Raw genomic sequence first — 19,926 nt, forward strand, 5'->3', positions numbered from 1 at the left:
GGGAGGTGGGCGGGGAGTCCTGCTCCCAGCCTGGCGCTCCCGCCCGAGGCTCACGTTTCAGCCCTTGTTAAGGCCTCTGTGGCTCGCGGGTTGGGAGAGGGGACGGGGCTGCCAAGGGCTGGGCGGCTGCGCCCCCGCCATGACCTAGTGGCCCCTGGCCTGCCTGCCCACGAGGGGGCGACCCCAGCCCACGTGCCACCAAGTCCTTCTCTCCCGAAACTACAGCTCCCAGGCGGCTCCGGGGTCGCGCCCGCCCGGCCGGTCCTCCGCGGGTTCCGATTGGCTGCCGCGGAGGGGGATTGGCGGTCTCCAGGGCAACGGGAGGCGCTCGGGGCATCCCAGGCGGGAGGCGGGTCCGCCCCCTATTGTGTGGCCGGGAGCGCGGAGCCGAGCGGTGCGGAGCAGGTGAGGGCGGGGGCGTCCTGGGGGACCCGAGTGGGGTGCCGGCGGAGGCCTGGGGGGCAGGGTGGGGGCCTGGGGGCAGACACGGGCGGGGACCTCCGGAGAGAAGCGGAGTTCTTTGGGGAGCAGAATTTAGGGGAGTTCTAGGGAGCGAAGTGGATTCCTGGTGGGTGGGTGGGTGTTCCCTGGGACCTGGAGGCGTGCTGGGGATGATGTGCGTGTGGGGGGGGGCACTTCTTTCCATACAGCTGGTTCTGAAAGAAGGGAAGAGTTCCCGGGGCGCGGGAGCATGCGAGGGAGCCGGAGTTGTTGGGGCAGAGTATCAGAAGTGTTCTGTGGGCCGAGGCAGGATCCTGGCGAGGTGGGGAGTGGGTGGGCGCGGCGCGTTAGGGACCCCAGAGACCCACGGGCGATCTCAGCGGCGGGTTGGTAAGAACCGCTGCGATTGGACATCGGGAGCGAGGAACTGGAATTTGGGGAGCCGTGTGAAATAGGGACGGCTAGGGGGAGGATTACCAGGAGAATGGGGCAGGCCTGGCAGGGAGACCAGGAAGGAGAGGAAGGGGGGCTGGTGGAGCTGAGAGGTCCCCAGGACTTTTGGGAGTGCCTGGGTGACCAGGTTCTTGGCAGACTGAGCCAGGAGAAAAAAAGGAGTTCTCCTATTCAGGAGGAGGATTTTTCAGAGTTGGTTGGGGCACTGGGAGGCAGGGGGATGGTGGCTTTTGGACTGCCAGGATTAGACATGCAGGGCACTATGTAGAGGCAGAGGTGGGACTGATTATGTGGGGGTGGAGCCCCAGAGCAGAGTCCACCGGTCTGCCAGTCACTGTGGGGCCCTGGCTGTAAAGTGGCCCTGCCCTGGGTGCCATCCGGGGCTTGATTTGTGAACCCTAGGTCTTGTAAATCACTTTTGGTCTCATAAATCATGCCCCTAGGTGGGAAGGAAGGGCCTGGCCCTCCTGAGGGTGCTGGAGAGGGGTGAGTGGGATGAATTGGGTTGATACACTTGAGTTGCCAGGAACATCCTAAAGAGAAAGTGGCCCCAGAGGCCAGCCCTGGGACCTGCCCAGACCTGGAGGATGCTGCCTGGGCCCCCAGACTGGCAGGTGGGGGCAGCTCTCCTCTCCAGATGCCTGGCTTGCTTACAGTGTTGGGAGGCTGGGAGGAGAAAGAGGCCCCCCAGGACGGATCCCAGCCCTCAGGGCTCTTGCCAGAGGCTGGGAAATGGGGCAAAGGATTGTGCGTGGGTGCCCCGGGGGGCCACTTTCTGGGGGGTAAGCGGCCTAGATTCTAATCTAGGACTTTGCCCAGACTAGCTGTCTGCTCCTGATCAGAGAACTGTCCTCAGCCCCAGAGGGAGTGGGTTGATGCTGCTGCCTCTATTTTGAATCAGATACTCTGCTGCTAGGATTTAATAGTGAGGAAGGAGAAGGGTGGGGAGGCTGGGCCATGTGGATCTACACTTGAGCTACACTTCCCAGAAAAATCTCTATTCCCAGGTATAACTAACCCCCATAACTTGGGTGGCTGAGACAGGAGGATCAAGGTTTGCGGCCAGCCTCAGCTACTTAGGCGCTCTGCAACCTAGTGAAACTCTGTTTCAAAATAAAGAATAAAAAATTGGGCCAGGCATGGTGGCTCATGCTTGTAATCCCCGTGCTTGGGAGGCTGAGACAGGAAGATCGCACAGGTTTGAAGCCAGCCTCATCTACTTAGTGAGGCTCGCAGCAACTTAGTGAGATCCTGTTTCCAAATAAAATATAAAATAGGTCTGGGAGTGTAGCCCAAAGGTAGAAAGCCTCTGAGTTCCACCCCCAGTACTACAAAAAAAAAAAAAAAAAAAAAAGCCAGGCGTGGTGGCGCAGGCTTGTAATCCCCGCACTTGGGAGGCGGAGACAGGAGGATCGCGCAGGTTCGAAGCCAGCCGCGCTGGCGTAAGAGACCCTGTTTCAAAAATATATATATATAAAAAAATAGGTCTGGGAGTGTAGCCCGGAGGTAGAAGGGCTTCCAAGAACCCCAGGACCACACACACACACACACACACAAAAAAAAAAAAAAAAAAAAAGAGGCTGGGGCTCAGAGTTGCCCCTGGGTTCCATCCCCAGTACACACACACACACACACACACACACACACACACACACATACACACACACACACACACACAAATAGGGCTGGGGGTGTAGCTCAAAGGTAGAATCCCCTGAGTTCTATCCCCAGTACTGCCAAAAAAAAAAAAAAAAAAAAGGGCTGGGGGTGTAGCTCAGAGGTAGAATGCCCTGGGTTCCTTCCCCAGCACCACACACATACACACACACAAAAGCTCTGGTCTCAGGGCACCGCCTACCTGTTCTCCTTACTGTGTTTCTCCCCAGGGATGGGGTTTCCTTGGACCCCAGGGATGGGGTTTCCTTGGACCCAGTACTGACGAGTCCACGCACCATTTTGCATTTAGATCTGGTGGTGGTTCCACAAGAGAACAGCCTCCCGGCGCTGCAGGAGCTGAGCCCTAACTGGAAGAAGAGCCGCTGAAACCTGTTGCCCGAGACCCATTGCTTGGCAGGCCTGCTGGGCAGCGGACGGCCCGTGGCCCCTCCGGCTGGGCTCTGGCGGATTGGAGGGGCCGGGCAGCAGGCCGGTTGGGCTATGGTTTGGTGCCTTGGTGTGGCGGTCCTCAGCCTGATCATCAGCCAAGGGGCTGGCGGTGAGCTGGGTCCCTGGAGTCAAGAGCTCCTGTTGGTCTTGGGCCTGGGGTGCTTCCCCAGGGGTTCTCTGTGAGGGTAGTGGGGAGTTGGGGGCCTCCCTCCTGGCTCTGACTCTGGCCCCACGGGCCCTCTGACTGCCACCCTGCAGGTCGACGGAAGCCTGAGGCGGTCTCCGTGGTGGGCCGCGCCGGGGAGAGCGCGGTGCTGGGCTGCGACCTGCTGCCCCTGGGAGGCCGGCCCCCGCTGCACGTTGTCGAGTGGCTGCGCTTTGGATTCCTGCTCCCCATCTTTATCCAGTTTGGCCTCTACTCCCCCCGAATCGACCCAGATTACGTGGGTGAGCTCTCCCTCCGGGTGGACCCGTAGAGGTGGGCCCGGTGCGGCGTGGGGCTCCTAAGCCAGTGCTCATCCCCGAAGGGCTCGTTCAGACACGCGCATGCCTGTGTCTTATGCTCTTTGGAACGCCACCTTGTCTATTAGAGAAATCCCACAGTCCGGTTCCCAGTGTCCATCTGAGACTCTGACTGCTTTCTCTAGACCTCGTCATGGAATCTTCCAGGCTCAGGCTGGGGGTTAGCGCTTGTTGAGGCTCCGGGTTCCATCCCTAGCACCTTGGAGACAAAACCCCAAACTCGTCAGTCCGAGTCCATCCTGCGGTCCCCTGACTCTCCCGTCTACCTGATGGTTCCCTTTCTGTTCAGAATGCTGGTTTGGGGGTTCCAGGCTTCTAGGAAGCGGGCCGAAGGGGCAGTAGAGTGGGTGGAGCTTTGTGTGGCCTCTCTGCTTCCTGGGGGGGCTCAGCCTGATTCTGAGTGGAGAAGTGCCTTCTGTGGAGAGGACTGGCTGGGAGGCCATCACCCAAGCTCCCTGTCCCTGGCTTAGGATAGGGTATAGGTCTCCCCGGAGCCTTCTGCAACACCCCCCTGGCTCCCTGCAATGGCCCAGCCTGCTGCTAATTGGGATGGAGCCTTCATTTGAACAGCTTAGTGGGCATGAGGGACCGTGCCCAGGAGAGGTCTGTGCTGGTGGGTGAGAGAGAGAGCCCTGTGCCCTCTGCCTCAGAGGACTCAGGAAAGGCCGCCCTGGTTTGAATCTTGAGGGAAGCTCTGGGATTGGCTGGGCTCTTGCCACGGGGGCAGGATCAGGGGGGAGTGGAGGCTTGGCAGGTGCCTTGGAAGAAGAGTTTATTTTCAAACAGTGGGGGTGGGGGCAGGTATTGGCAGACTGCCTGGTGGGAGGGGATGATCTCCAAAGCCCTTGGGACCTTAGCAGGAGTGGCCACAAGACTCTGTACCCACTGCCCTCCCTCCCTGCCTCTGCCTGGGCCTGCGAGGGGTTGGGGCTGCCGGCTGAGGCCAGGCAGCTTCTGAGGGTCGCCTGGCTGAGGGCGAGGCTGGGGGAGGTGGGAGAAGGGCTTTCCCTGGCTCTCTGGAGTCTTGGGTAGCAGACAGGCCACTGGGTGGTTAGCAACCCTGTACACTTGCTCCTGGAGCCGTCAGGGCTGGCACAGTGACCTTTGGGGCTTCCGTACCCTCACGCTTTGCTCTCAGTCTAGAAGCCCACCCCCCCTGACAGTCAGAGCTAGGCCTGGGAGTCAGGACCCCAGAGGGAGGCCCCTGAGCCCATTAACCCTTTTACTGTCCCACAGTGTAGACTGTGCCTCTCAGCCTTTGTGTAGGGGACTCGGAACTGCAGTTGCTAAGCAACGGGAGGTAGAGGTTGGTAAGAACAATGTGGTCCTGTCATAAACCCTCTGGGCCAGTGGAGGGAAATGGTCCTGGGGCTGTGCGGGAGGCGGGTGCCCTAAAATGCACCAGGGGCCCCCTCTCACCCCCTGAGGGAGGCCAAGCAGAGCTTCTGAGGCCATGATAAGGGGAAAGCTTCCAATCTTAGGAGGACTCTATCTAGAAAAGCCATCTAGAGAAAGGACCAGATTTCGAAACTGGAAGTTTCAAGGCCCGGCGTGATGGGCACGCTCGTCATCCCAGCATTCGGGAGGTAAGATAGGAGGATCGTGGTTTGCAGCCAGCCTCGGCTACTTAGTGAGGTCCTCTGCAACTCAGTGAGACCCTGTTTCAAAATAAAGAATAAAAAATAGGACTGGGGGTGTAGCTCGGAGGTCGAATGCCCCTGGGTTCATCCCCAGTACTGGAAGAAAAAAGAAAAGAAAGAAAGAAAGAAGAAAGAAAAAAAAAAGAAAAAAGAAACTGAAAAGTTCAAAAGTAGCAAGAAAGCAAAGTGGGACTTAGTAGTAGGATTAAATTAGTGACTGTACTCAAGCCCCCAGCACAGTCCCTGCCGAGAGGTGATGTGCAGCTTTGGAGGTGCCTGGATTAGGCAGCTGGGCTTGGACCAGCTCTTTAAACCTGCGGGGCAGGCTTTCGGCCCTTGACTCTTTCTTGTCCTGTAGTTCTTGGGAGTTTCTTGAGTTGTGAGATAGAGATCAGCTCTCTCACTCTTTATTTAGAATCCCCCTTGCTCACTCTGCCCCCCTTCTTAACCTTGTACCCTTCAAAGTCCTTTGCCACCAGGTATAGTGGCACGTGCCTGTAATCCTAATACTTGGAAGGCTAAGACAGGAGGATCAAAGGTTTGAGGCTGGCCTCAGCAACCCAGTGAAAGAACCTTGTTTTTTTTTTTTTTTTTTTTTTTTTTTTGCGGGTCTGGGGGTGGAACCCAGGGGCATTTGACCTCCGAGCTACACCCCCTGTCCTATTTTTTATTGTTTATTTTGAAACCGGGTCTCACTGAGTTTCAGAGGGCCTCACTAAGTAGCTGAGGCTGTCCGCAAACCGCGATCCTCCAGTCTCAGCCTCCCAAATGCTGGGATGATGAGCGTGCGCCACCATGCCCGGCCCTGAACCTTGTTTAAAAAATAAATAAATAAAGCCAAGTGTAGTGGTGCACACTTGTAATTCAGCCTAGTGAGACCTTGTTTCAAAATAAAAAATAAAATAAAATAAAATAGGGCTCCAGGTGTGGTGGGGCACATTTGCAATCCCAGCATTCAGGAGGCTGAGACCGGAGGATCACGGTTCGCGGACAGCCTCAGCTACTTAGGCCCTCCGCAACTTAGTGAGGCCCTGTTTCAAAATAAGAATAAAAAATAGGGCTAGGGTGGAGCTTGGAGGTCGAATGCCCCTGGGTTCCATCCCCAATGCTGTATTAATAATAATAATAATAATAATAATAATAATAATAAATAGGGCTCGGAGTCTAGGTCAGAGGTGAAATGCTCCTGGGCTCCATCCCAGCACTGATACAAAGCCCTCTGCCTTCTCTGCCTCTTGCTTCACGGCAGAGCTTCACGGCTTGATCCTGACGGCCTGTGAACTCCTGAATAGATGGACTTGCACTTTCCCGCATTGATGGCTGTGGGTTTCTTGCCCCCTGAGAGCCCAAGAGAGCAGAGACTCTGACCCTGTCTCCTTCATGCGTCCCTGTGTGTGGGAAGAACTGGAGCCCGCCAGGTCTGGCGCTGCAGGTGGGCGCGGACCTCTGGGTGGTGGACCCAGGACTCAGGAGGTCTCAGGGTTGCTGGCCTGATTATCTTCCTCTCAGCACTGCAAGTCTAGCGGTCCAGACAATCAGGAAAGTTAGGACGGACAGCGTGCGGCCCCGGGAATTCAGATAAACAAGGATTTGGGACTATTAGCAGTTGGCTCCCGACATTTCTCAAGCAGGCATGCGGGGATGTATGATGCCCGGAGCATCGCTGAGTCCTACCACGAGTGTTCAGAGAGCACACTGCATCTGGAGACAGAGAGAGGTCTAGCTTGGTCATTTAGAAGCCAAAGCTTTTGAAAGAGCCAGGTTTGGTGGCCCACATCCGGAATCCCAGTGCTGGGGAGGCTGGGAAGAGGTTTGAGGCCAGCTCAGCAACTTAGTGAGTCTCCTTAATAAAATATAATTTTCTGTCTCAGAAAAACAACAACAACAACAACAAAAACAACAACACACAAGCTGGGCGTGGTGGCGCACGCTTGTAATCCCTGCGCTTGGGAGGCGGAGACAGGAGGATCGCGCAGGTTTGAAGCCAGCCGCGCTGGCGAGACCCTGTTTCCAAATAAAAATATAAAATAGGTCTGGGAGTGTAGCCCGGAGGTAGAAGGGTTCCATCCCCAGTACCACCAAAATAAATTTAAAAAAAGGGGGGGGGGTTGGGAGTGTAACTTAGAGGTAGAATATCCCTGGGTTCAACCCCAGTATTAAAAAACAAAAAAACAAACCAAAACAAAAAGATATTGAAAGAACCACACGAGAATAATTGTCCAAAGCCAGTTATGTTCACAAGGCCACACTTTATTGCAGTTTCGCACCTGGACCCATGCACATCTGGCGCAGCAGGATCAGCAATTGGCCCTGATTCTAGGAGGGGGCTTTCGTATATAGCATTATTTTGCAAGGTCATTATTACACCAGCTTTTACATTTTAACCTTTACGGTTTCTTTACTTAAAAGCAACCATGTGAAGCACGCGGATGTTTTGGGAGATAGCGGGGTATGTGAGAGGAGGTTTCTTACCTATGATATGTTTGCCCGGACACAGGGGTTAGCTGGGCCAGGGGCTGCTTCCTCCCTAATGGGGTTTCTCAGAAAACAGTTACAAGTTCCCGCTTAATTTACTTTTAAATTATGAAAGTTTAAGAAGGAAAACAGGCTTTAAAACAACTTTCTTGAACTGAATTATTAAAATGCCTTAGAAAATGTCCCATTGCTAATCACAATATTAATCTATTGTCACACCACACACCTGTTACTTAATTTATTTCGCTATAACAGTTAGTTACACCATATTATATTAAAAAGCTTTTAACACATTTTTACTATCTATACTATTGTTTTTAACTAAAACTTAAGCATTTAATTCAAAAGCATAGCACACCAACTTATGAGTTCTTTCGTTGGTAGTGGCATTCTTGGAAGGGCTGAATGTAGTGACCGTACCTAATCTCACACAGTCCATGTTATAGTCACCCTTTATCCCTTTCTCTCCTTTTCCTTTCTTCTGGGCTTGGAGAGGAACACAGGTTACTATCAGGTAGGGCATGGGGGTGGTCTGCAGCCGGGGTCCGCAGGGCTTAGTGACCTAGCAGATCAGGGTTTCTGAAGAGCCCTGCTTGGAGGGGGAGTGGGAGAGTCTGATTATGTCAAATGTTTACCACTGAAGCCGAAGCTGGTCATATCTCCTGGGTGGAGATTCTAAGACCCAGCCCTTTAGGCTGGCCCACCCTTCCTGGAGAACACACACCCCAGGAACCCAAGCTTAGAGGAAAAAGACCCCGGCCGAGATCATCCCAGCTCATCCTAATGGCTCTTCCCTGTGACCTCAGGGGCTGGGCGTCCGTCAGAGCCAGGTCACTCTGGAAGCAGCTTGGGAGCAGGTGGGGGAGGGTGCTCTCAGCATTTCAGAATTTCTGCAATTAGGAAGGGCAGGGGTGGGCCCGTCTTGGAGCTATTGTCATAGCTAGAAGATAGCTTTTGTCCACATCAGCAGGCGAGGTGGGTGTGGGCAGTTGAGGAGTGTTGAGGCCGGAGGACTCAGGTGACCAATACTATAGACTTTGACGCTATAGGTGATAGAGAAATAGAGATACTTAGGAGGTAGGAATTGGAGGAGTAGTGAACAGGCATGCGCCAGGGGTGCTAGATTATACCGGGTTTCTGGTAGGGTGACTTAAAGCTCCGCGGTGCAGTTCAGAGGCGGGAGAGGAAGAAGGTGGTGAGGTTACCAGGTCAGGCTCAGGACTGAGACTGTGCTGCTTTCTGATTTCAAATCTGGAGCTGATTCATCTGCTCTCAATCCTTATCGGAGCCCCGGCCGATGCCAGGCACCCTGCCCTGTGCCTTCTTTACGTTATCTTCCCCTGCACCCACCCAGATATTTTTCCTTTCTCCTTTTTACAGACAAGGATTGTAATTGACCCCGAGGTTGAGTATGCAGGAGGGCTGGACTCGTGCCAGGTTCTCCACTCCTTTCTTGCCAGGCTAGGCTGTACTGCCAGGGCCCCCAGAACCTCACTGGGGTGCAGGGATCTGCTGGGGAAGGTACTGAGGAGTCGGGCAGGCACCCTGGTCTGAGCCCGGGAGGGTGCTGCGCTGCGGGGCTGGCTGACTCGGGCGGGAGTGGAGTGTCTCTTGTGCTGTGGTGTGTGGATTGCAGAGCTGCGTATGGTCAGCTGGCCAGGGCCAGAGTGCCCTGGGGCGCGGCCAGGGTGGGGTGAGGAGGCTGCTGACTCTGCTGCCTGGCGCACTGGACTCTGGCCACCCTAAGGCGCTTAGGCAGCTGATAATAACCCAGAGGGATTAGGGGCTTTGGCCGGCGGGCCCTGGGTTTGTGCCAGGGCCCCAAACACTACTGGGCTTTCCAGGGATAGCGCCCTCTGGAGGAAGAAGCAGCCCTGGGCAGCCCCTTTAAAAAGTTCAGGGATAAACAGATCCTATGGGCATCCAGAGGTGACCAAGTGCTGGCTCCTCCCTCAGCCCCCTCCCAGACAGCTCTGGAAGCTGGGTGCAGCTCCCTAGAACACTCTACCTACCCACCACCCCCTGGTTTTCTCTGTGCTGACTTGGGCCCCAGCTGTTGAAAGGCGAGAGTGATCAGGGGGGCTGATCAGAGGGGCCCCACTCTCTTGGGGTAAGAGACCGAGAACGGAAGTGTGACCAGGGGCTGGGGGCTCCTCTGGGGTCCCTTCAGCGTCCCTAATTCAGGGCTCCTCCCCAGGGCGAGTCCGGCTGCAGACCGGAGCATCCCTCCGGATCGAGAGGCTCCGCGTGGAGGACCAGGGCTGGTACGAGTGCCGTGTGCTTTTCCTGGACCGGCACAGTCCTGAAGAGGATTTTGCTAACGGCTCCTGGGTGCATCTGACAGTCAACTGTACGACGCTGGGGAGCAGGTGGTGGAGAAGGGAGGGGCGGAGCAGAGGGGAGCCTGCACCCCACCCTTCCTGACACCCCCGTTTGCTCACCGGCTGCTCCTCGGCTCCTGCCTTTTCAGTACTTGGATTCTAAATCCCATTAGGCGCCGGGTGTGGTGGCACACGCTTGTAATCCCCACGCTTGGGAGGCTGAGACAGGAGGATCACACAGGTTCGAAGCCAGCCTCAGCTACTTAGTGAGGCTCTCAGCAACCTAGTGAGACCCTGTTTCCAAATAAAATATAAAAAAGGTCTCGGAGTATAGCCCGGAGGTAGAAAGCCTCTGGGTTCCACCCCCAGTACCACACACACACACACAAAAAAAAATTCCATTAGGCTCTTAGGCAGAATACAGGATTCCCTCCTCGAGCCTCTGTTTCCCTGGCCCGGCTGTAGGCATGGGACAGAGGGGGCGTTAGGTCCTGAGATCAACAGCTCGCGTTTATGCAACACTTCATGTCTGCCAAAACCCCCCTTTCACCCAGAAACCTCATCAGTTCCCCCTCACCCCTAAAAAGAAAGAAATTAGTCATCCCATTCCATAGGTACAGCCCAGGCAGAGAAGTGGGTCCTGCTACTAGGACCCAAGCCTCTTTTTTTTTTCTTTTTTGGTATTGGGGATTGAACCCAGGGGCATTCTACCTTCAATATACCCTAGCTCCATTTTTTTTTTTTTTTTTTTTTTTTTTGGTACTGGCGATGGAACCCAGAGGCATTCTACCTCCGAGTGACACCCACAATCCTTTTTTTTTTTTTTTTTATTCTTTGTTTTGAAACAGTGTCACTGAGTTGCAAAGGGCCTCACTAAACTGAGGCTGGCAGCAAACGGAGATCCTCCTGTCTCAGCCTTTCAAATGCTGGGATTACAAGCGTGCCTAAGACCCAAGCCTCTTGACTCCCAGAACAGAGCTCTTCTGAGGCACTTAGCTCTGGACTCCCAGCCTGTGCTCAGCGCAGGCCGGGATGTGGGGGTGAGCTGGTACAATCCTTACTTGGCCCCCTGTGTAGCCGATAGGGCAACCCGGGGCAGGGATTCCTACGGATGGCCCCTCCGCAGCCTCCGATGCCTCTCTGCCCCACAGCGCCCCCTCAATTCCAGGAGACGCCTCCCCCGGTACTGGAAGTAAAGGAGCTGGCGCAGGTGACCCTGCGCTGTGTGGCCCGCGGCAGCCCGCAGCCTCGCGTCACTTGGAAGCTCGGAGGACAGGACCTGGGCCAGAGCCAGGGGCCGGTGCAAGTGAGTCGCCTGGAGGACCCAGAGATGCCAAAGCCGGGCTGGGAGATGGCTTCCGCGGAGCCTGGGGTGCTGCCTCCCTCTGCTGGCCAGCTAGGGAAGCGCAGGCTCTGAAGGACCGCATCTTCCTCCCCCAGGTGCAGAACGGGACCCTGAGGATCCCGCGGGTGGAGCGAGGCGGCTCCGGAGTGTACACGTGCCAAGCCTCCAGCACCGAGGGCAGCGCCACCCACGCCACCCAGCTGCTGGTGCTAGGTGCTCCCCGGCGGGAGGGCTGGGGACCAGGGACACCTGTGTGAGGGATGGGGGACGGGACGGGCCTGTGGCTGGGGAGGCAGACCAGAGGGGGCTTCTGCCCTAGGCAGGGTCTCCGATGCAGAGAGAAATCAGCATCTTAGCAGGCCTGGTGGCTCACTCTTGTCATCCCAGCATTTGGGAGGCTGAGACAGGAGGATCATGGTTCATGGACAGCCTCAGCTAATTATGAGGCCCTCTGCAACTCAGTGAGACCTTGTTTCAAAACAAAGAATAAAAATCAGGGCTGTGTGTGTAGCTCGGAGGTAGAATGCCCCTGGGTTCCAACCCCAGTACCGCAAATACATATAAATCAAAATAAAGAATAAAAAATAGGGCTGGAGGTGTAGCTCGGAGGTAGAATGCCCCTGGGTTCCATCCCCAGTACCGCAAATAAATATAAAATAAATCAAAATAGAGAATAAAAAATAGGGCTGGAGGTGTAGCTTGGAGGTAGAATGCCTCTGGGTTCCATCCTCAGTAACACACACACACACAAAATAATAATAATAATAATAATAATAATAATAATAATGATAGGTCTAGGGGTATAGCTTAGAGGTAGAATGTCCTTGGGTTCCATACCTAGTACTGAAAAAAAGAAAAAAGAAAAAAAAAGAGCAGCGTTAAACAGACTCTTCCCCACTCTCAGCACACAGGTTCTGGGAGGGGGATAGGGAAAGTGGGTGCCCCTCAGGGCCAGGGCTCAGGCAGGGGATGGGCCTTTGTTGGACCCAAGGAGAAGGCTTTGTCTCAAGACAGTAGAGCCAGGCAGAGCCACAGAAGTGGCAGCATCCTGGGAAGACTGGGTTCAGGCCATGTCCCTTCATGCCCTTCCTGCAGGACCCCCGGTCATCGTGGTACCCCCCAAGAACAGCACGGTCAATGCCTCTCGGGACGTGTCCTTGGCCTGCCGGGCCGAGGCGTACCCCGCTAATCTCACCTACAGCTGGTTCCAGGATGGCATCGACGTCTTCCACATTAGGTGGGGCTGCCCACGTTCTGGGCGGTGGGGCTGGGGAGCGGTTGGGGAGCCGTCTTTGCGGGCTTCTGATTCGTACCCTGTTGCAGCCGCTTGCAATCCCGAGTGCAGATCCTGGTGGACGGGAGCCTGCGGCTGCGGGCCACCCGGCCGGACGACGCTGGCCGCTACACCTGTGTGCCCAGCAACGGCCTTCCGGACCCGCCCTCGGCCTCTGCCCACCTCACCGTGCTCTGTAAGCTGCACCCCAGGCCCTGCTCCTGCCCCCTCCGGCCAGGCCGAGGCCCTCTCCGCCCACTTGTTCCTGCTTCCCCCAGACCCAGCCCAGGTGACAGCGATGCCTCCCGAGACGCTCCTGCCGATAGGCATGCAGGGGGTGATCCAGTGCCCTGCTCGTGCTAACCCTCCGCTGCTTTTTGTCAGCTGGACCAAGGATGGACAGGCCCTGCAGCTGGACAAGGTATATGCTGGGGGAGGGACAGGGAAGGCCTTAGCTCGGTGCTTTTCTGGTTAGAAGGCTGTTTGGGATGGCGCAGTTTAATTCAGTTGAGTGACTCGGGAACATACACTGGGTGGGGAGCAATGTACAGGCATCCATCCCTAAGGAGGGTACCGTCTTGCGGGGGTGGTGGGGGGGGCGGAGAGCAGCAGAGCCTGTCCTTGAAGACCACGGATTCAGCCAGTGCCTTGTGCGGGGGCTCGGTCGAGGATAGACCAGCAGCAGAGCCGGCCGTGAGTGACTGCCTTGAAGCTGAGGTGGACGGTCATTCCGTGCAGAAACCAGGGCCCAGAGGCAGAGTGTAGTGTCGTGCATTTAGGGAATAATGAACCAGGTGATTTGGTACAGTGCCTGTCTGGACATGAGCGGTGCAGGGAAAGCTGGAAAGACAGGTTGAGGCCCAAAGGAAAAACCGCACAAGCCAAGTTACCTCATTCCACGGAGGCTGGATCTTTTGTTTGTCCGCAGAGACTATAAATTCCTGGAGATGTAGCATTGCAGGTTTGAATCACAATGTCCCTGGGGCTTTTTACAATAGTAGTACTCAGTACGTTTTTGTTGAATGTTTAAAAAATAAGAAAAAAGCCGGGCATGGTGGCACACGCTTGTCATCCCAGCACTTGGGAGGCTGTGACAGGAGGATCTGGGTTCGCCGACAGCCTCAAGTACTTAGTGAGGCCCTTTGCAACTCAGCGAGACCCTGTTTCAAAATAGAGAATAAAAAACTAGGGCTGGGGTTTAGCCAAGAGGTACAATGTCCCTGGGTTCCATCCCCAGTACTGCAAAAAAACTCCCACAAAACCACACACAACCCCCCCCCACACACAAAAAAACAAAACACACACACACACACACACACACACACACACACACACACACACACACACACAAGCACCAGACAGTTTAGAGGCCCGGAAGCCTCCCCCCACCCCCATGGGGACAGTGCGGCAGTATCCAAGTTGTGATCAGGAGTCGGGTTGTCAGATGGATTGGAGCCCAGAGGGTCTGCGCAGCTGCTGAAATGGCCCAGGTGTGGGGTTTTGAAGTCTGAGCCGGTGTGGACAGGAAGACGAATGGGCCCTCATGCCCAGACAGAAGGATGGCAGATTCAAGGATTTAGACCGGGATTACGGGACCGTGAGAGGTCCACTGTTGGGAGGACAGGAGGCCTGTAGAGTGGGCGATGGTTTGGGGTGGCAGATGAGGACAGCTGGGCGAAGTCGCCTCTGGGGGGATGCGTTTCACACTTTCTGAGAGTGGTACCCTTGATGCCCTTCCTACCTGTCTCCTCCTCTTCCCTGCAGTTCCCTGGCTGGTCCCAGGGCACAGAAGGCTCGCTGATCATCGCGCTGGGGAATGAGGATGCCCTGGGAGAATACTCCTGCACCCCCTACAACAGTCTCGGGACAGCCGGGCCCTCCCCTGTGACCCGTGTGCTGCTCAAGGTGAGGAGCACACCTTGGGGAGGACGGGGGTCAGGTGGCTACCGAATGCGAGCTCTGGCAGCTCCTGATCAGTTAGTTGGGGTGGGGGAACGCGTGTGTGGGAGGGGCTCCCAGGCCTGTGTTTCCATGGTAACCCAGAGATGGGACATTCATTGGGTAATATATTCACAAAGTGAGTCGCCTGCTTGCTGTGCCTCTCACTAAGCCGAGGGAAGGAGACGGGGTGGTCTGTAGAGGTTTCTGGATCTCCAGAGTGTTCCACCCCCAACCATCTACCTCACCATCCCCCTTGCCTGCTGGGGAGCAGGGCCAGAGGGCTAGAGAGAAGCTGGGAGCTGGAGAAAGGATGCCATCGAGGCTGCGCCCTGCGCGAGGGTGTGGCAGGGCCCCGAGGGAGAGAAGCCTCAGGTCTTAGGTGGGAGAGAGGCCCTTCCTAACGGCCACCTGGACTGCAGGCTCCGCCAGCTTTTATAGAACGGCCAGAGGAAGAATACTTCCAAGAAGTCGGGCGGGAGCTGCTCATCCCTTGCTCGGCCAGGGGAGACCCTCCTCCCATTGTCTCATGGGCCAAGGTAAGCCCCCCCGCCCTGCTCTGCTGGGCTGTACCCACCGCGCCCCTGCCTGTGTGTGGGACGGAGCGGGCCAGGCTGGGGAGGAAGGAGCCTCCCAGAGGGACGAGCGGCCCCTGCTGAGGGGGCTGCGTGTCCTTGAAATTGACCAGTGGCTCCGTAGGTGGGTCAGGGGCCTCGGGGCCAGGCCCAGGTGGACAGCAACGGCAGCCTCATCCTACGGCCGCTGACCAAGGAGGCCCACGGCCGCTGGGAGTGCAGTGCCAGCAACGCGGTGGCGCGTGTGGCTGTCTCTACCAACATCTACGTGCTGGGTTAGTGTCTGCAGAGCGGGCTGGGGAAGAGCTCAGAGCCCCCTTGCGGTTCACCCTCCCTCGGTGCCCTGACCGTCCTGTCTCCCTCCCTGTCCCTCCAGGGACCAGCCCCCATGTGGTTACCAACGTTTCTGTCCTGCCTTTGCCCATGGGCGCCAACGTCTCCTGGGAGCCTGGCTTTGACGGTGGCTATCTGCAAAGGTTCAGCGTTTGGTACACCCCACTGTGAGTAGCCGGCCTGCGCCCCCTCTCCATCGGACCCTCTGTCCTTCCTCCCATTCCCGTGTCCTCTGGACCGAGCTAGCTCTGCTGAGCTCTGCAGAGACCCTTAGGTGTTCGAGGTTGGGTCCTGAGATCTTGTGTGGTTAAACAGAACAGGGAGCTCAGCTCTCTCGACCCCAGACTTTTTTTTTTCTTTGCGGTACTGGGGATGGAACCCAGGGGCACTGTACCTCTGAGCTACACCCCCAACCCTATTTTTATCCTTTCTTTCTTTCTTTACTCCTTTCTTTCTTTCTTTCTTTCTTTCTTTCTTTCTTTCTTTCTTTCTTTCTTTCTTTCTTATTTATTTATGGTACTGGGGATGGAACCCAGTGGCATTCTACTTCCAAGCTACACCCCCAGCCCTACTTTTTATTCTTTATTTTGATTTTTTTATATTTATTTATTTGTGGTACTGGGGATGGAAGCCAGAGGCATTCTACCTCCTACCGACACCCCAGCCCTATTTTTTATTCTTTATCTTGAAACAGGGTCTCACTGAGTTCCAAAGAGCCTTGCTAAGTAGCTCAGGCTGTCCGTGAATCGTGATCCTCCTGTCTCAGCCTCCCGAATGCTGGGATGACAAGCGCGCGCTACCACGCCCAGCTTTGACCCCAGACTTTCCTGGCCTTCCTAGTTCATGAGACCCCGCCCCATTTATTACCTCATGTCCCCCAGGGCCAAGCGTCCGGACCGAGCCCACCACGACTGGCTGTCCCTGGTGGTGCCCCTGGGCGTGACGCACCTCCTGGTACCCGGGCTGCAGCCCTACACTCAGTACCAGTTCAGCGTCCTGGCTCAGAACAAGCTGGGGAGTGGGCCCTTCAGTGAGATTGTCCTGTCCGCCCCCGAAGGTGGGCAGCAGATACAGGCCTGGGGGGGCAGGCATGGGAGGCCCTACGCGAGGGGAGGGGGAGGAGGTGCAGGCAGCTTGGGGCACTGAAGGCTGGGCCCTGAGGGGCGGGATGCGGGATGTGGGATGCTGGAACCCTGTCTCTGACCTGCTGTCTGTCCACCAGGGCTTCCTACCACACCGTCTGACCCTGGGCTCCCCCCGACAGAGCTGCCTCCGCCGCTGTCCCCTCCCCGAGGTCTGGTGGCAGTGCGGACATCCCGGGGGGTACTCCTGCACTGGGACTCCCCAGCACTGGTCCCTAAGCGACTGGATGGCTACGTCCTGGAAGGACGGCAAGGCTCACAGGGCTGGGAGGTGCTGGACCGGGCGGTGGCAGGCACGGAGGTGCAGCTACTGGTGCCGGGTCTCATCAAGGTAGGCGCTGGGGCACACAGTGGGGCTCCCCGGACCCATCTGCTCGTGCTGATTTGACCTGCTTCTCCTCCCGCCCTAGCTCAGCCTTACCTGGGGCCGGGGTGGGCGGGGCCGGGCCTTGACTCGGTTCCCAGTGTTCTTTTCCCAACCCCAGGATGTCCACTATGAGTTCCGCCTGGTGGCCTTCGCAGGGAGCTATGTCAGCGATCCCAGTAACACGGCCAACGTTTCCACTTCTGGTGAGAACCTGGCGGGAAGGAAGGGCAGGGCGCTGGGGACTGCGGGGGCGCAGAGTCGCTGACCCTTCTCCTGCGCCCTCCGCCCAGGCCTGGAGGTCTACCCATCCCGCACGCAGCTGCCAGGCCTGCTGCCGCAGCCCGTGCTGGCCGGCGTGGTGGGTGGCGTCTGCTTCCTGGGTATGGCCGTCCTGCTGAGCGTCCTGACCGCCTGTCTCATGAACCGGCGCAGGGCCGCACGCCGCCGGAGAAAGCGCCTCCGCCAGGGTAGGTATCTGTGCCTGCACCCCGCCACCACCCTCCACAAGGCCCTCCTACCCGGAGGAACATATGCGGGGGCCAGGTGCACCCCAGAGTGCTACCCTTCTCCTGGCCAGATGGGGATGGAGATGGGCCGCTGACGTGGGAGAAAGGGTTGGGGGTCCTGGGGTCACCTTGGTGGTCACGCCCTTACAGATGCGCCTCTGATCTTCTCACCGCCCCGGAAGGCCACCCCACAGTAAGCGCCACCCCATCTTTGGCTGCCTTTCTATCTTAATGGCCAGCATCCTCTGCTTCCTCTTGTGTCTTAAGGAGGGATGGGAGGGTCCTGAGCAGAGGTTGGAGGAGTCCAGGGCGGGCAGTGGGCCTTCCCTCTCACCACCTCTCCACCAGCCACGCTTCTTCTCCTCCCCTGGCTTACTTTCCCTTTCTGAGCTCTGTTGTACAGGGCTCAAGGTCAGCTGTAATCTCTCGTCCTTCCCAGCTCTGCCCCTGGCTCCAGCAGCCCTGACAGCTTGGCCAAGCTGAAACTCCAGGGCTCCCCCGTCCCCAGCCTGCGCCAGAGCCTGCTCTGGGGGGAGCCTGCCCGGCCGCCCAGCCCGCAGCCGGACCCGGATCCTCCACCTAGCCGGGGACTCTTACCTTTGGAGCCCATCTGCCGAGGCCCAGACGGGCGCTTTGTGATGGGACCCACCGTGGGGGCCCCTCAAGAAGTGTCAGGCCCAGAGCAGGCGGAACTTCGGACCCCAGCCCAGCCGCTGGCCCGTTCTTTTGACTGCAGTAGCAGCAGCCCCAGCGGGGCGCCCCAGCCCCTCCGCATTGCGGACATCAGCCCTGTGGGGGCTCCTCCGGCCGCCCCGCCCAGCCCCCCTCCAGGCCCAGGACCCCTCCTCCAGTACCTCAGCCTGCCCTTCTTCCGTGAGATGAACGTAGATGGGGATGGACCCCCTCTTAAAGAGGCTGACCCTGTGCCCCCTGCAGACTACATGGACACCCGGCCCTGCCTCACCCCATCTTTCCTTAACCCCCTGGATTCCCTCCCTGCATCCCCCAGGACGGTGCTGCCTGGGGCTGTAGTCGGGGCTGGGGCCACCCCAGACCCTCCTTACACAGCCCTGGCCGACTGGATGCTGAGGGAGCGCCTGCCGCCGGGGCTGTTCCCTGCAGCCCCCCGGGGCAGCGTCACCAGCCAGAGCAGCGGGAGGGGCAGCGCGTCCTTCCTGCGGCCCCCCTCCACAGCCCCCTCGGCGGGGGGCAGCTACCTCAGCCCTGCTTCGGGAGACACGGGCAGCTGGGTTAGTGGCCCTGAGAGGTGGTCCCGAAGGGAGCACGTGTTGACGGTCAGCAAGAGGTGAGGGCCCCTCTGCCCACCCTTGCCCACCTGCCAGGCCTTCTCTCCCCACCCAGTCTCCTGTACCCTCCCTGTTCCGCCCCCACCCTGGGACCAGGAGACCCTGAACGGTCAGAAGCTTTGGCTGAACACACCTGTAATCCCAGTACTTGGGAGGCCATCCTCCCAAGTACTGGGATTACAGCAATGTCGTGAGACTCTCAGCAACCTAGCCAAGACCCTGTTTCAAAACAAAACAAAACAAAAATAAAGAGGGCTGGGGGTGTAGCTCAGAGGTAGAATGCTCCTGGGTTCAATCTATATACAAAAAAAGAAAAAAGAAAAGCCAGGTGTGGCGGCCCATGCCTGTAATCCCAGCATTCAGGAGGCCGAGACAGGAGGATCCGGGTTCGCAGCCAGCCTCACCTACTTAGTGAGGCCCTTTGCAACTCAGTGAGACCCTGTTTCAAAAGAAAGAATAAAAAATAGTGCTGGGGGTGGAGCTCAGAGGTAGAATGCCCCTGGGTTCCATCTCCAGGATAGCAAAAAAAAAAAAAAAAAAAAAAAGTAAAGAAAAAAAAGAAGATTTTGCTGAGAGCGGTCCTGGGATTTTCAGGGACAAGCCCCTGGAGCACGTGAGTTTTGGGGGGCCCCGGGTTCAGACATTAACAGGTTGCCTGCCCTCCCCCCACCCGCACTCTCACAGGAGGAACACGTCTGTGGATGAGAATTACGAATGGGATTCAGAATTGCCGGGGGACCTGGACTTGCTGGAGACTTTGCACCTCGGCGCAGCCGGCTCTCGGCTCCCACCTGAAGCGGAGCCAGAGTTAGGTGTGTGACCCTCCAGAAAGGCGGGCCCCTGGCTGCACTGCCCCAGGTCCCCCTGCCACCTGGGGACTGGCCTACGTCCCGGCAGGGCCCCCAGCCCGGGCTCCCCTGCTATAGATTGAGTCTTGCTCCAGAGGCTGCAGGAACGCACATCTAAGCCCTTCCTCTGTCACTGATTGGTCCTCCGCTCGCAGGTGCAAAGCCCCCGGAGGAGGGCTGTCTCCTGAACCCTGCCCATGCTCCTGGTCCCGAGGCCCGCTGTGCTGCCCTTCGGGAGGAATTCCTGGCCTTCCGCCGCCGCAGAGACGCCACCAGGGCCCGCCTACAAACCTATCGGCAGCCCCCCCACCCCGAACAGGCCACGCTGCTGTGA

General features: G+C 57.3%; 1 protein-coding gene across 1 annotated transcript; it reads left to right on the forward strand.

Moving 5' to 3' along the window:
• Positions 1-3,051: 3,051 nt before the first annotated feature.
• Positions 3,052-19,926, forward strand: IGSF9 (immunoglobulin superfamily member 9; the record flags this gene model as incomplete). The annotated part of the gene is made up of 20 exons (XM_080690605.1): positions 3,052-3,109; positions 3,259-3,447; positions 9,835-9,987; positions 11,110-11,264; positions 11,399-11,516; positions 12,399-12,540; positions 12,627-12,772; positions 12,855-12,997; positions 14,341-14,481; positions 14,937-15,053; positions 15,214-15,364; positions 15,466-15,589; positions 16,304-16,479; positions 16,645-16,895; positions 17,050-17,134; positions 17,222-17,398; positions 17,588-17,630; positions 17,877-18,743; positions 19,429-19,556; positions 19,748-19,926. 20 exons carry the CDS (start codon positions 3,052-3,054, stop codon positions 19,924-19,926), a joined length of 3,543 nt encoding a protein of 1,180 aa, XP_080546731.1.

This window comes from Muscardinus avellanarius (genome assembly GCF_963383645.1).
Source record: "Muscardinus avellanarius genome assembly, chromosome: 3".
In the NCBI taxonomy this organism is placed as follows: Eukaryota; Metazoa; Chordata; class Mammalia; order Rodentia; family Gliridae; genus Muscardinus; species Muscardinus avellanarius.